General features: G+C 42.0%; 1 protein-coding gene across 1 annotated transcript in view; it reads right to left on the bottom strand.

Annotated features, from left to right (window-relative positions):
* Positions 1–4,144: 4,144 nt before the first annotated feature.
* Positions 4,145–16,256, bottom strand: part of Pappa2 (pappalysin 2) — a 245,420-nt gene continuing 233,308 nt past the window's right edge. Inside the window, exons 21-22 of the mRNA XM_038350230.1 lie at positions 6,187–6,285; positions 4,145–4,219 (exon numbers count right to left, since the gene is read on the bottom strand). Of these exons, the coding sequence (XP_038206158.1) occupies positions 4,145–4,219; positions 6,187–6,285 (174 nt within the window). The remainder of the gene's footprint in view (positions 4,220–6,186; positions 6,286–16,256) is intronic.

The raw sequence follows: 16,256 nt of genomic DNA, 5'->3' as shown, positions 1-16,256 counted from the left end.
GAATTTAGCCTGTTGATCCCAGGTGCAGAAGCCTCCTCCAGATTGCTAACCACGGGCTTTATATGAAATTTCAAGCTAATTATCTGTCTGATCCTCAAGGAAAGTTCGTAAAAAGAGCAAATTAAAATTCTTGTTCCAAAACTTGCTCTCCTAACTCCCCTTTCTCTCTGAGATGACAGTGTCACAGACAGAGGTAGCAGTAACACCTCAGACACCTCACCACCTCCTCCGTTCTTACTGATCTCTGGTTATTTTCTTCTTTCACTTCTGTGTCCCCCAAACCAGGCTTGAAGCTGGTTTAGTTGTGTGATCTGGGAGAACTTTCTTCTCCAGACTGGGGGCTTGTGTTCTCATTTGTGAAGTATGTGATTTTCAGACTTCCTCCCCCTTAAATAAGATTGTGTTAACCAAATACCTGGTTCATATTAATTTAGTACTCACTTTCAGCTAAGCCGGATGCCTCATTGATGTCCAATAATGGACAGTCTTTCCCATCACTATCTCTGCATCTTTCCTTCTCTTCTCTACTCCCTCCTCCGCTTCTGCCAATCAGATCACAGGCAACCTTTACCAAGCACCCATCAAAGGCCATCTCCTGGTAGTCCCCAGAGGTGACGCTTATCACTTCTGAAATGTAAATGATTTTTGAACAGTATTTCACAGCTCACAAGGCACATGGCATTATGTCGCACACCCTACCTTTGTAAATGTCATCTCTTCTTGTGGGCTTTTGTGTTTATCTCTCTTTCATAACCTATTTATATAACACATAGTTTTCAAGTGACTGAGGGGTATGATCAGCCAATAAAGGAATTGTGGATCTGGTAGAGGCCAATGAAAAGTGACTCAGAAATAAATCATTTAAACAAAGAATAAGACACCAAACACACTTCATATTTTGTGTGCTGATTTTTTAATGAACATTTTATAATGTTATAAAATAACTGGTGGTAGCTGTTTTACATTACAATACAGTAGATCAGCTCCTTTCACTGTGTTCCAATCATACCACCCCCTTGGGTGCTAACTGACACACTCAACAGCAATCACGCAGAATAGATGAACTGTCAAGACCAATGCCTTTTAATGTTGGAAAGGGAAGGGAAGAACCAAGGAAACTCTTCTCTCACTGCTTTCTCTGCCTGAATCTGCACATTGTCCTTGCTGACCTCTTTCCTGTCTCTGGGATTGAAGACTGCCACATTACCCACTGAAGTCAGCCACCTCTTGGCCACATGGACTTCAGACTTCTAGTTATTAGGAACAAGAAGAAATGGAGAAGTGATTCTGGAACAAAGAGCCAGACAGAGGAGCCTCTGTGAAGGGTCCTGGATGACATTATGGATGTGTAAGAGAAACAAGATGCAGACAAACACATGGGGACATGAGTTAGTTGTCCCTGGGATCTATGATCATTTTCTTTATTAGGGACTTGTGTTGCTCCAAACACTGAAGCCCGGGGACAAAGTCTAGACAAGACTGTTGCTGCTGTCTCTAGTTGATTATGGCTAAGTGGCCTTCAGGCTGAGGAGATTTTTATGCACCACAGAAACAGTCCTCTTGCCTTCCCAGGGCATGGTGAATGTTGCCAAGGGAAAAACAAAGTATCTTCAAATGAAGTATGGAGTGGAAATGCCCTCTCTGCTACTCTTAATGGACTTACAAAAGAGGCTGAGCGTGGACACACATTGGTGAGCACTGTGTGCTCATCTGTATTCACAGGGCCACAGCCTTTCTAGGCAGGGCTATGCCCAGGATAGCTATTACCCTGTCTCTGCCTCTGTCTCATCTGTCATGATTGCCCAAGGCATCCTAGAATTTGGATGTTTCTCCAAGAGAACAATTTTATAGTGCGTGATGGGTGTGTGTGTGTGTGTGTGTTTGTGTGTGTGTGTTTAGTAGAGGATCTAACTTTTTATCATTCTTTCTATTTTAAATGTATCAGGATCCAAAAATACATGAGTTGTCTCTTCTGACTGAGGGCACTAAGTGTGACCCAGACAGTGTACAGTATTTAAGCAAAATTTTTCTTAGGAATTTAATTTTGGATTAATAAACTCTGTTCTTCTCTATCCCAATGATTCTGTTGTCCTTATTTGACTTACCCATAGGTAAGCATGTGTACATTGCTACATCCACAGTCATTGCAGAATATTGCTCTTCTTGTGTACAGCAGGGACGATGTGCTGATGATGGTTAATAATGTTGCCTTTCTCCTTTTATAGATCAGTTGCTTCATTGATAATGAAGAATAGGGACAAGACAAGGAAAGGCTGATACCATAAATGGCTTCAAATTTTGTCTGCTCTCAGTTTCCACTGAAGAAAAAATTAGGGGGAGACAGAGCTCAGAGCCTTTGTAAGAGGACAAGACCAATGTTAAACAGGAAAAAGTAACTTTCTAGGTTTGATCCAGAAACTGTTATAAGAACACAGAACTAGATCAGATCTCATGGGGAAATGTGAGCCCAAGAAGGGTGGAAACAGAAGAGTTAATGTGACTGATTTGTGTGCAGTCCATATAGCTATCGAATGTGACTGATTTGTGTGCAGTCCATATAGCTATCGAATGTGATTGATTTGGGTGTAGTCCATATAGCTATCGAATGTGATTGATTTGGGTGTAGTCCATACAGCTACTGAACAAGAAATGGCAAAGATAACAACATGGACCCTAAATAGTTGAAATTCTTCTTTCTCCCCACAGAGTGTCACCCTCGCTCCACATGTTCCCAGGCTCCCTTCCTGGGTTGCTGCAAACTTTAGGTGCTGCCACTTGAATACGATTTATCTTGTCACTCAGAGGATCACTCCGGCCTCCTCTGGAGACTTGGAACAGGGACTTCCCCAGTCATCCTGTCCTCTTATCCTCCCCCTGCTTTAATCCTGACCCCCAACCTCCCTGACAGTCTTGACGCGTCCATCCCTCTCGATTCTTTCATCACTTGTTACCTTTCCCTTACTGCGTTTCCAAAGCCTTTGCTTTTCTCAGAAAGTCAAGAGCTGGTGATGTGGCTGTGAATGACGGCCAGACTTTGGGACTTCCAACAAGGAGAGACACCAACCAGCCAAGTATGAAGAGGGTGTAAGTTCCTGTAAAGCCCGCTGTTCGGAGAATGAGCCCTCATACAAACTTTGAGACTGACTGGCTGGCAGCTACACTTGGACTAGGCGCACGAAGGAGTGGAAAAGACCCTGGACTTCACCAACTCTAATAGAGTTCTGAGAAGGGGAGGTTTGTGTGTTCCTTTTGCCGATACTTAGAAACCATTGTCTAGTTCTACTCGCCCGCTGCCAAATGGGTTCCCATTTGTAACTTTCCATGCCTCTTGCTCTTAGCATGCCAAACCGACCTCCCTTCAGCAGGCCCAGCGCCCAGGTCATAAAATGATGCTCAGCTGACAGGCCAGAATCCAGAATTGCATTTCCTCTTTCTTCTACCTGCCAAACTGCCAATCCTGATCAATAGAAGGAGGGCAAAAGGACCTTTCTGTCCTCGAAGCTTCAGTATCCATCTGGACATGAACTTCACAGCAGCATGTGTGGAACAATGAATAACTTTTAGCTTAGTAAACAGCAAAATATATAATATATATTTATATAATTATGTTTAAATACTTACAAAGACATAGCTAACTTCATTACTTAAGAGAGACTACGCAAACGAAAGGCAAAGGGTCAGTTTAGAATAGATGAGCCCTGAAAGATGACGGTCCATCTGAAATGGGGATTAACAGAGTGTCCCTGGCAGCTTACCTTCTAATATTCTGATGGTGTTTTACACGCTGGGTGGGGCTGAGCCACCGACAGCGAGTAGAGTGGGGAAGAGAGTGGGGGTTGAGAAAAGGGTGAAGCAGAGGACAAAAGGGGAAGAGGGATCCTGCCTGCCTGTCACCTTTCTCCTTCCTTTTTTAATCAACTGTTTTCTTTTACAGACACTTTTGCCTATAATTCCTCCCTGCTTGACCCACATAATGCATTAATTGGCACCCACAAACATTCTCTTGCATGTCTTAATGACTCTCCATTCTAGGCTCTCCTTCAGTCATGGGACCTGGATTGTTCATTCACCCTTTGCATCCTGCGGTGGGAACCTCTCTCTTAGTCTGCCTCCAGGGTAGAGAGGGTGGGCTCTGGTCCTAGAGTTACTGATTTTCTTCTGCCTTAGGGTCTCGGCAGGTGCACTCATCCTGGTCACAGTCCGCAGCAAAAGGAATGACCTAGGGGAATGAACAGGAAGTTGAAATCATTAAGGTGTGTGTGTGTGTGTGTGTGTGTGTGTGTGTGTGTGTGTGTGCCAAGCTTCAAATTATCAATTGCCTTTAATTTCCCTCACTTGATCCTACAAAGAAGCATAAGATCAGGGGTTTGTATCATAGATCAGTAATTAACACCGGGCCGTCTTATGATATACCATGCCATTTTAGGCAAGGGAATCCGTCACTGCTTCCCTTTCTTCATCTATAAGGTGAGAAGACATCAGTTCCACCCTCCAGAAAACCTCTTCATTCTTGGGCTAAATGGATGGTGAAATACGTTTCTACCTTGCTACACACCTATAACTGTTGTTGGCATAATTGCTAACATTACTGACAACACCTAGTTTGATTGTTTCTGTTGCTATTGCAATTCTCCTAGATGGAAAGATGAATGCCAGCACATCTCCTTGTGAGGACCACTACAACTGACTTCACTCAGACCAATGGCTGCCACACGGGAAGCCTAGAATCCCTAATAGTTCAATTTTTCTGACTTTGTGCTCTTGGGGCAGTGGGATAATCCCTGGAATCTTCATATGCATGAACATTTGCCTTTCTTGAGCCTAAGATATACGCTGGGGTGGTGAGACATTGCAACTCTCTCCCCTCTGTGTATGAGACTGTTAGCTCAGTTCTATGTAATTATCCCTCTCCCATTTCAAAGATGACACAGAAAAGCTGCTTCTGTTCCTGCTTGTACTGTTACCAACAGATAAGCAATTCCTTTCATTAGAATCAAAGACAATGGCCACTACTGAGCCACGAGAGTGGTAAATACCTTTTGGGTACTCGTAATTAAATGAGATAACCACCAATGTCACATATCAGTGCAGACACACTGAGGGGTGGTTTAGTGATTGCACATCTAGATTGGAGAAAGGGTGAGATTGTTTGCACATATGAAATAAAACATGATGCAGGAGACAGCAGAGATGTGACGTGCTGTGCCTTTATAATCTCAGCTTTTCTGCATGCTGGCCCAGGCTTGCACAGTATGAAACCAAGAGAGTTAAACAACTTCTTCCAAGGTGGTCATGCCTTCCTGAATATAGATAGACTCCTTGAGTAGCTATTTCCACAAGTAAGAATAGAAAATAGCCGGCCCGATTTCTGCCTTCTTGTCAAAGTTCCTAATTTGTTTCTCTTAGCTCAAGACTGGTAAGTTGTCAGGGAAAGAGAGGGCCAAATTTGTTGATGATGTATTGAGTCCCAAGGCACTCATGTTGTCACCTCGTTCATATGAAATGTTGAACATAGTGCCTGGCACACAGTGAACAGGGGAGGCAGAACCCGTCTGTGGTACTCTAGTCTGTGTATAGCTCTTCGTGGCTTTATAATGGAGATAATACAGAGAAGGAAATAACACCAGGATATCTCCAATTGAATTTGCCAACTAGCTTCAAATATCACCAGAGCACTTGTATTTTTTACTCATAACATTGTAAAATTTCAGCTCACTCGGTTTTACAGATGCAAGGAGCTTATCGATTAATTTAACGGAGCCAAGAATAACAGAGACAAAGGGTATCAGACAAAGGGATGCTGCAGATGTGCTCAAGAAAGTGGTTCAGGTAGCTACTTTAATTATATCCCTATGATGTACTTATAACAGATCAAAGGTAAGTAATAACTGGAAAGTTTTTTCCACGGGTCATCTAGAACCTTCAAGAGAAGGAAGACATTCTCTGGTCTGGGCAATGATAAACTGGCAGGAGACTTTCAGCAACAAAAGTCATTGTTGTCCCAATGGGTCACTGTATTGGTAAGATATACTCGCTACCCCTTTTCCTAATCAGCTAATCTCATCACTCAAAAAACCCCTTACTCATTGCCATTCCCTCTTAACAACTGTACCATGAAGGAGAGCTAGCCAGAGCCCCACTAATTTCCGGAGCCACGTGACCTTCCCACCCACCCCAGGTGCTTACCTTCTTGGAGGACAGTGTGGACGAGCAGCAGTCTCCCCCGTCGTAGCTGCAATAGGCCCGGTTATTGATAGTGTCACACCAACCATCTGCTTGGAAAGGCTGGGAAGAGATGGGGTCAGTGTCCTGTGTAGCTCCAAGGCCCCAGTTCCCCTCCCCTCAACTCACCTCTAACCTACTCCAACCCAATTCACAAAATACCCAAGAGACTGTCGACGAACACCCAAAAGGCAGAACACATTCTCAAGTACTTGAAAAGCCTTGAGAAAAGCTTTGTTCCCAAGGTACTGTCTACATTCCTGTCTAGCACCTGTTTCTGGCCTAGTCTAAGATCTGTTTCTGTTGTTAAGATTTCTGCTCAGTTACATTAGCTTTCTGGTAATAACAAATCTTCATAGTATTATATTGTATACTTCCACATTTTAATTCTGTCTTTTGTTAGAAAACGCCTGTGTTCTGAGCAATGTCAGCTCTATCAGTGAGAAGACAGAATTGCGAATAGAGAAGAATCTCCCAGATCACATAACCAGGGTCAGGTAGAGCTAGAGATTATTTACCACATATCTTGCTTTTATGCTACTTCCCTTCATTTTTAGGCCCTTCTCCAAAGCCTTGCACTTAGAGGCCCTAGAAGTCCTCATCTTCTGTGATCGCATTTATGTTGTCTGTCCAAGGTGAAAGTGGTCCAAGGTTAAGGACGCCAGAGTTGGCACAAAAAATATTCCCACATGTACAGCTAGGTACCTGATGCACGGCAGTTAGACACAGTGTTTGAGCAGGGAGTAGAGCTGTTTCCATACACTCCTGTTACTGCTGTCAGTTAACAGGAACCAAAATGGGAAATGGGCCCAGACTAAACCAGAGTCAATGGACTGTTTCACCCCAAAAGGGAATGAGTGATAAGAACAGCAACCAGTAGTTAAAAAAACACTTCAGCCAACCAATGCATTGCTTCTCCAGATAGTTACCTCTTGAGGGAAATAAAGAGCACAGCATCCAACAGGGTCTATCAGCCAGCCTAACTGCACTGAAACCCTGGCTTATCCTCTCAAGTTCATGCCCAAATGTAAACTCATAGGAAACATGTCATGGTCAAGCTCTTTGATTGACAGAACTTTGGCATTCAGAGACCACCTATCAGTTACCTTCCTTAAATGTCAGCTATGAAGATTATTCCATACTCCACCATGCTTTGATAAAAATAGATCACTCAGTTCAGTAATGGCCATGAAATAAAGCTCAGCAATTGAGTTACATCAGAACAAGTTTGTCCAAGGCATTACTTTACTGTTTTGATTTATTCTATGGGGGTCCTGAGGTCATTTGAACATCTCATCCCAGATGTATACCCGTTTGCCAACCACTGGATAGAAACTACTTGTAGGGGAGACCTCAACAGCTGTCGCACAGCTGTACAGCAAAGTCAGCTGAGAGCAGGAAGGGACACGAATTCTGTTTGCAACATAGACCTCTCTGTGAGAACAAACAAAGACCCAGAGGTGAACATTTGTCTTTCTCAGTAGAGCCAGTTGCTTTGACTCCAGGAAGCTTGAGATGACTATATAAGCAGGCACGGGGGACCGGATCCATCTTTTAAGATCCCTCAGGCTCCTCTTCCTTTTTTCAAGTGTTTCGAGAATAATTTACTCACCCAATACGAAGCTCTGTTACTCTTCCTCTAACCTTTCCTAATTAATTGGCCACACTTGGTCAGCTCCTTTTTTTTTTACTGTCTATATAATTGTTATGATTATAAAAAATGCACAGATCTCTCCACTTCCCTTGCATATATTTGCACGCTCTTCAGAATGGAGGGAATGGTAAGGCTGGAGATGTTTTCCTTTTTAAATAAAACTTATATTTTCTGCATGCATGTATGTGTATTTATGTGTGTGCTAGTGCATCTGTACATGTGTGTGCATACTTGTGGAGGTGAGAGACCAACTTTAGGTTTCATTATACAGGTTCTACCTGTGTTTTGAGATGAGGTCTAAACCTTATCAAGTAGACTAGGCCAGAGAACCTTAGAGAGCTCTCTATTTCTGCCTCCCCAGCACTATGATTAAAAGTGTGTAACACAAAATCCAGGTTGGTTTTTGTTGTTGTTGTTTGTTTGTTTTTAACAGGGGTTCTGGGATCAAATTTAGGTCCTTATGCTTATGGTGTAAGATAAGAACATCACAAACAGAGCCATTTCCCAAATCTACATTTTCGAATAGTTTTAGGAAAGAATCCAGGGTAATTGTAACGTCTTTACCATGGATAGTTTCTCATCTCAAGAACACAAGAGACTACATGATGCAGCAGTCACAGTCTAGGTGACCTTCTCTAGGCCTCCCTGGGTTTCTCTTGCAATGATCCTCAAATGATTTCTAAAAGCTCTTTGATTTTTACTCTTAAAGGGTCATGGGGAGAAGAAAGAATTTCTAAGAAGAAGGTAGACATATAGAGAAATTTTGGAAAGACTCATGGGTTTAATATACTATATACCTATTAGAATTAATTGTTCTTTCCCTAATGTGCCAACCACTCCACCCTCAACCAACAGAATCTCCTATGGCAATATGTGCCAAGGAAGACTGACAGTTTGAAGCCAAAGCTATAAAGGAAAGAGCAGGAAAGGAAAAACGACTAATTGACCAAAGTTTGAAAACATTCAAAGACTGGATTTGGAGTAGACTTTTGTTGCAACAGTTGAATAAGTCAGGCGCAGTACACTCCTCTCTCAAGACTATTCCTCAAGAGAGGGTATTTGGATGATTTTGGTCCTGTGCACAAGGATACATTTCCTCACCTGTATGTATGCTTCATTTACACCATAAGGTGTGCCCTGTAAGTGTAGTTTTTAAACATTTGAAGCTCATTTTCATAGAGGTCACTTTTTGATTCTCATTTTAATCATGCTGACAAAGAAAAAAAATCTATAAAATGCATCTACTTATATAACACAAAATTACCAATAAGAACATTAGTTCTTCTCAATGTTCAGGAAGATTCATTTCCTTACTAAATATGCTTTCTATTGTATATATGCGCACACACACACACACACGTACACACAATTTCAGCTGTTATTTAGCATTGAGACAGAAATCCAAGCCTGTAGATCATAGCTAAAGTAAACTCATTAATCGAAGACTGTTGGAGCTGTTCCTCCTTCGACACTTTCCCTTTATTGTTGTAGGAGACTGTTCCCAACTGCTCAGCCCTGAAGTAATCACATACATTATTTGCAATACTGTTTGGCCAATAGCTTAAGCATTTTACTAGCTAGCTCTTACATTTAGAATTAACCCATTTCTATTAGTCTTTATTTTGCCATGAGGCTTGTGGCCTACTGGCAAGGTTCCAACTGGTGGCTCGTGTCTTTCCCTTCTGGTGGTTACATGGCATCTCCTGACTCTGCCTTCTTTCTCCAAGCATTCAGTTTAGTTTTCCCTGCCTAGCTCTACTTTGCCCTATCACAACAGGCCAAGCCAACTTCTTTATTCATTAACCAATAAAAGCAACACATATACAGAAGGACTTCCCATACCACTTTATGGTTTATCTTTTTGATTGTTACAGAAAGGCTTATCTTGCTGACCTCTTAGTGGTAGTTGTATTGTAAGACGGTGAGACGACCAGATATATCATAAATGAGAGTACACTTGGAACACACACCAGCCTATTCTCTCTGTATAGCTTTGGATGTTTCACTAAAATAAGTACAATTTCTTCTTCATTAGTGTTATTATTATAGGAGGCGCCTTGTACACAGAATGAGTTGTTATTCTCATTGTGTCCAATGATATTTATTGTTTTGCAGCTCTTCCCCCCAAAAACTGAGCCACAAAGATGGTGGCTCTGTTGTCTGTGGCTATAGTGTAGTTATTTAGCCAACCAGCCAACATTCTTGATTCTAAACCTATATATGCAGGGTCTCTCTATCTCTATATACATATACATATATGTATATAGAGATATATGTATGTGTATGTATATATAAACTATACCTATATTGCAGGACCACTACATACATATACATATATATATATATATATATATATATATATATATACACACATTTGTGTGTGTGAGTGTGTGTGTGTGTGTGTGTGTGTGTGTGTAAGACAGAGGTAGAGAAAACATGGCTCCCCATCTTGGGGAAGGACACTGTCAGTAGTCTCAGTCTGATGGGCTAGCCCAGTGCTGGAATCAAAATCAAAATGTAGATGAGAAATAATTTGATTTAGATTTAGGGATGAGAGGATCTACTTGTGGGGGCTTCTGCTAGATTCTCAATGGATAAAAATGTTGGACTAGATGATTCTATAGGGAGGAAGTATCTGAAAGAACTATGAAGGGAGAAGAAAGACAACAATAGAGGAGGCCTGTCAGGTAGCCACAGAGCCCACCCACAAGAGAGTGCCAAAAACTTTGATTGATAGGCTAGCAACACAGTCCTTGTGTGAACAAGACCAAGAACTGTTTTCTTCTGCAGCTTCCAATAGAACCTAAGACCACAACTATGTTGTAGGAAAGCAGTTCCGACCACCATCCTCCTGCTCTGGTAATATAAAGGTTGGGATCTCAACCAGAAGGGACTCTCCCTCTGGGAACCTTGGGGCATGAATTCCTGTTTGATTACAAGGGTGACTTAAACCAGGAGTAGACATTAAAGCTTGGCTTCATGTCAAGCACTCTTTTCTCTCTGTGTGTCATTTTCGAACAAGCTTTCCTGTTACTCAGATGAGAAATCAGAGCATCCATTTGCTAACAATCTCTAGAATGTGTTGGAACTCCAAAGATGCCTTTTTTCAGGCAAGCTATGATGAGACATCCACACGAAGCTCCACATAGTAGACTGGTCTGTGGACCAAGTTATCCCACCCACTTGCTCTTCAATTATGATGACATTTTGCTTTGTTCTCAGCCTCACCTTGTACTTGGCTTCAATGCCTGTATACTATCAGATTAAGTAAATCTATAATTGCTATTAAACTATATTAAGATGTGAGACTTTTAAGATGGAATTGGGCCATGGAAAATCTGTTCTCACAAATGGATAAATGCTAGCGTCTCAGCGGAGAGTTTGTTGTAAAAGGGGAGATTGGCTTGGCTTCTTTCCCTTTTCACAGCCACCCTGTCTCTCTCCTTCCCCCATTTATAACCTACCTTTCACCATCAGATGAAAATTTGACCTTACATGTCTTTAGACTCCAAAACTGGGAGTTTGGATTGATATCCATTAGAAATTATTCAGGTTTAAGTAGTCTTTTTCAACACCACAAATAACTCAAGACACTTCAGCTATGTCCTCTGTATCCAAAAGGCCTGGATTTTACATGCAACGTCTTTAAAGGACAGAAAATGGGGAGTTCCGTTCCAAATATTCCCTCGTGATCTTGTACGCAAAATTTAGAAGGCCTTTGATGCCTTTCATGCATGTATATTGTGAGAACTCCACTTGATTATCAATAAGATAATCAGTCCCATAAATTGGCTATGATAAAGATCAAAGGTAAAGACATGACTTAGTGGAGTTATAGCAAAGCGTGTGGTTCCTGTAGCTATATAATCGAGCAACCCTTCTGTTGCCTACATACTGAAAGGAACAGGGAAAAGGTTTTCAGCTTAATGTAGTTTAGTTTAGTTCTGTTTTGCTTTTAATAAGGGCCATAGAAACAGGAAATGCCAGGGATAGATGTAGGCTTAAAGACTACTTAGTGTAAAATGTGCACTTTACAAATGAAATGGGGCCTTAAGAAGTAAACTGTGTTCTAGAGAGATGGCTTAGTCAGTAATGTACGTACTGTGCAATCACAGGACCTGATTTTGGTTACCAGCACCCGTGGGAAAAGCCAAATGGTGCCTCATAGTGTAATCCCAGCACTAAGAAGACAGAGACAGAAGGATCTAGAAGGTGTTGCTCAGCCAGTCTACTTGAATTAAGGAGCTTATGGCTCAGAGAGAGACCATGTCTCACAAGACAATTAGAGAGTGATTGGGGAAGACATTGAGCATTATCCGATGGCCTCCACATGCAATTGCACAAAACTACATGTGCACATGTACATACACACATATTTAGCTTCCTTTAGTATCTCTACAAAAGGAGCTGAGGTGTGCACTGGTATAAAATAAACCCAGTATCCCACACAGAAAGGAAGAAAGCGTCATAGTTCTAAGTTTTCATGGGCTCCCATGTCTTTGCCTCTATTCTGTTTCTCAGTTGTAGACTAAGGTTTATCCCAAATAAGTGCCCTAGCGCTTTAGTTTCCCTGAGACTTGATGCTTGTTGGTCCATTTTTCCTGAAGATAGCTATCTCCAGGAGGAAGCACTGGTGTGTTCCAATCATATCAACAGAAGCATTGCATTCTGGGCATCAGGTGCTAAATCTAGGCAGTTTGATTGTTACCCTGTGGTCATCGGAGGCAATGAGGAAAGGAAGGCACTCTTGTCTTCCAGCGCTCACTCCTTGGTGTGAGAGAAGGCATGCCACAGCTGTGCGGTTACAATACTCTTGGAAATGGGATATTAAAATGAATATCTTAGAAACTTTTAGCCACATCTTTCTCTGGAATCTCTTATCTGGCTTTCTGAATCCCCAGTTCTTCCTGACTTAGAGCTACTATGGCATGTTTTATGCATGTACGACATGAAACTTCACACCCCGGATGTGTGAGCAAAAGCTTAGGATCTTATAACCTTTCTAGGTCCCAGTCTCTAGTTCATTCTAGACACAGTACTTTCTCAACAAATAAATGTATATGATGATTTCTCTGTTTAAAAGTGAGAGGCTAACTTCATTTGTCTACTTGATGAACAGATCCCTCCTTTTCACTATTCCTCTGCTGAGAGGACATTTGGTAGAAAAGTTGCTTTATCTCCAATGCTACACAGAAAAACCCTGTCTCAAACAAAACAAAAAACAAAAAAGAAATGTTGCTTTATGAGATTCACATCATTTACACATGTTTACATTTATAGTTTATCTTTAAGAATATTGATAACTGTAAATCAGGAACCAAGGTGGGGTAGGAATAAGGGACGAGGTCACAGGTCTTTGCAAGTGTGGAGAAATAACTGACACTGTCTGCCTTCTGCTAAGAGTGCACACGAGGAATGTAAAGAATGGTACAGACATAGCTGACATTGCACAGACAGTGCCTTACATGGAAGACTTGGGGTCTGGTCCTGCTTATTAGATTTGAAGTCTTCATAACTCAAACTCAAGCTTTTGCTAAATTGATGAATAACTAAGATGCCAAGAACCTCTAGATTTTCAGCTTAAAGGAACAGCATGTTGAAGGCCAGCACTCAATTCTATCATCAGTAAGCAAGAAGCATTTGTAAGAAATTCATGAACAGACACATTCTATTGGCTATCAGAGGGATGCTGACATGGGCTCTAGTCATTTCAGTCGTTAGTCTTTTAGACCTGGAGAGTGGATTTAGGGCCTTCAACCTGTTTGGAAATCACTCTACCATTGAACTGTACCCACTGCCCTTTTTCCTGACAGTCTTGCTAAGTTGTGTACTTGAACTCACTCAGTAGCCCTGTTTAGCCACCCCAATGACTAAGATCATAGGTCTGTGCCACCATGCCTGGCTTGGAGTCTAGTCTTCTAGTCTACAATGTATTGATGTTTCATGTGTAGTTCTATGGACTCTCTTTAAGACCTCCAGGTTCTCCAGGTGCAATCTACCAGACCTACAGCAAAGGTAAATATGCTCTTTTACAAGGACTAAAAGAAAGCCTTAACATAATCTGTTTACTTATACTTGACATCAGAAACAGAGCAACTCTTGATAAATGCCTAAGAAATCGATATCCATTGAGAAAGTAGTTTAAATAAATTGAAATAAAAGAAGGAAAACAAGCAAAATGAGGTCACATGACTTCCTTCCTTCTCTGCAATGTCTCATCTCCTTCAAAGGACCCAGAGCTCTAGCCCTCCTGTCACAGAAAACATAAAGACTGTGGAGCCTGCATGAGATGACGAGCACAGATACCATGTTATAAATGCTCAGAGCCCTACCTTGTTCACCCATCCCCCTGGCCCGCTATAGTCTGCACAAGTGACTTTGCTATAAATGATAGCATCCTTGCTTGAACATGGAATGCCAGTGCCCATCTCACAGATTACTGTATAGCGTAGGTGAACCAATGGAACCAGAATGATTAAGACAGTTTTATACCCATAATAAACATTAATCAACTCAGTTTCATGAATACAAGAGAGGATAGCACCAATGTAGGCCTCAGAGGCTCATGAATAAGCTTTCTGCATCAAGGTCCTGGTAAACAAAACCTCAAGATTCTACTACCAGCACCTTCGGGATAAACCACAGTTGTTCCTGTCTCTGGCAATCTCCTGCCCACTCACCTTCATTACATACAGAAGGATCTGAGTTGTGGTGGAGTGAGGGTCAGTTATATGGGAAATGCGTTTGAAATATGTGAAACTGAAAGAGGAAAGCCTGCCTTGGCTTTAAAAACCCTCAAAACATAACAGTAACCTGGGTATCTCAGTCATCACAGGCTCCTCTTCTCTGACAGTAAGAATGGATGCCTTGGGACACTAGGAACAAAATGGCAGAAAGATAGTCATAATTGAGAGGGAAGGCAAATAAAGCAGAAATCAAAACAGTCCAACTCATTAGTTCATAAAGGTAATTCTGAAGAAGGCCCATGGGAGTCACCTCTCAGAATTCAACAAACATCAGCTTAGTCTGATGCATAGGTGCTGATGCACTAGACATCGGGTAGATGGCGTAAGAAAATAGAGAGCTCAGGTAGAGCTCACTGGTGAAGCAATCACTTAGCATCCTAGAGGCTTTGGTCTGATCCCCCAAAACCCAGTGGGAGGAAGATAGAGAGGAGAATAACCTGGAAGTACCCCTGCTTGTGTGATCTCCATAGAACTGGATTCTTCTGTGTACTTCTGACCTTGAGATACAGTGGGCACCAATGAACTAAGGAGGGGACCAGGAAGTCCCTGAACAAACAGCTGTTAAGTCATTGCTCTATTAAAGAAGAAAGCCAAATACCCTGCAGCAAAGTTTGTCAGGAGAGCATGCAGGGCACTTATCTCACTCCAGTTGTGAAAATAAGAAACCCCATGAGCAGGAACGGCCAGTTCACATGGGCCTGTTTCAGTATTCATTTTTGGAGATTTTTGAACACAGACTTGGGTTGCATCTTTAAGATAAGTACTCTTGACCCAAGCAAGGCTTGTTGCTTGCAGTTTACTTCCCAGTACCCACCTCCACTGTAGCTCTGGGAAATCCCTCAAATTCACATGTGCATACATACATAGATACATAAATTAAAAAAATCTTTAGGCCAGGCAGTGATGGTACATGCCTTTAATCCAAGCACTAGGTGGGCAAGGGCAGGTGAAGCTGAATTCAAGGCCAGCCTGGAACAGAGTGAGTTCCAGGACAGCCAGGGCTACACAGAGTAACCCTGACTCAAAAACGAAAGGAGAAAAAAAAAAAACTAAACAGCATTCACGATGTTGTGTGCATCTATTAGGGAAGACATAGTTGGTGTGCAACCAGATTTTAGGGCATAACTGATAGCAATCTAGACTAGACTAGGGTTACATGGGAACAGATGCACCAGAGAAAGGGAAGTCACAAGGAAGGCAAGGAGCTGATGGGCGAAAACTTGGTTGTTATTTTTTATGGTTTTGGGACATGGAATTGGGTTTAGATACCTAGATTGCCCAAGGAGGAGTTCTGAGTGATGGTGGGGTATGTAGGTGGCATAAAGTGAGCTGGAAGTGGAGAACTTAGTACTCTCAGAGTCTGCAAGTATATGCCACATAGTTTGGTGATAAATAGGAGTCACATGATATTTTGTCTTCAGGTGAGGCCTCTAGGTGGGAAAAGACTCACCCCTACTTCTATCCCCAACAGTAGCCACTACTGTGGCTCTCAACAGAAATGTGGATGGAAAGTTTGCAGGAGTGCTGTGGCTTGGACAGGATTTTATGGAGGGATGTGCATCTCTGTCTATACCTTGGAGACAGTTCGAGCTGTGATGTGGGATTCCTCTTGTATTCTGTGAATACTATTGGTT

This window comes from Arvicola amphibius, chromosome 12 (genome assembly GCF_903992535.2).
Source record: "Arvicola amphibius chromosome 12, mArvAmp1.2, whole genome shotgun sequence".
In the NCBI taxonomy this organism is placed as follows: Eukaryota; Metazoa; Chordata; class Mammalia; order Rodentia; family Cricetidae; genus Arvicola; species Arvicola amphibius.
Note: the sequence above shows the minus strand (reverse complement) of the source record. Positions and strands in the feature narration are given on the sequence as shown.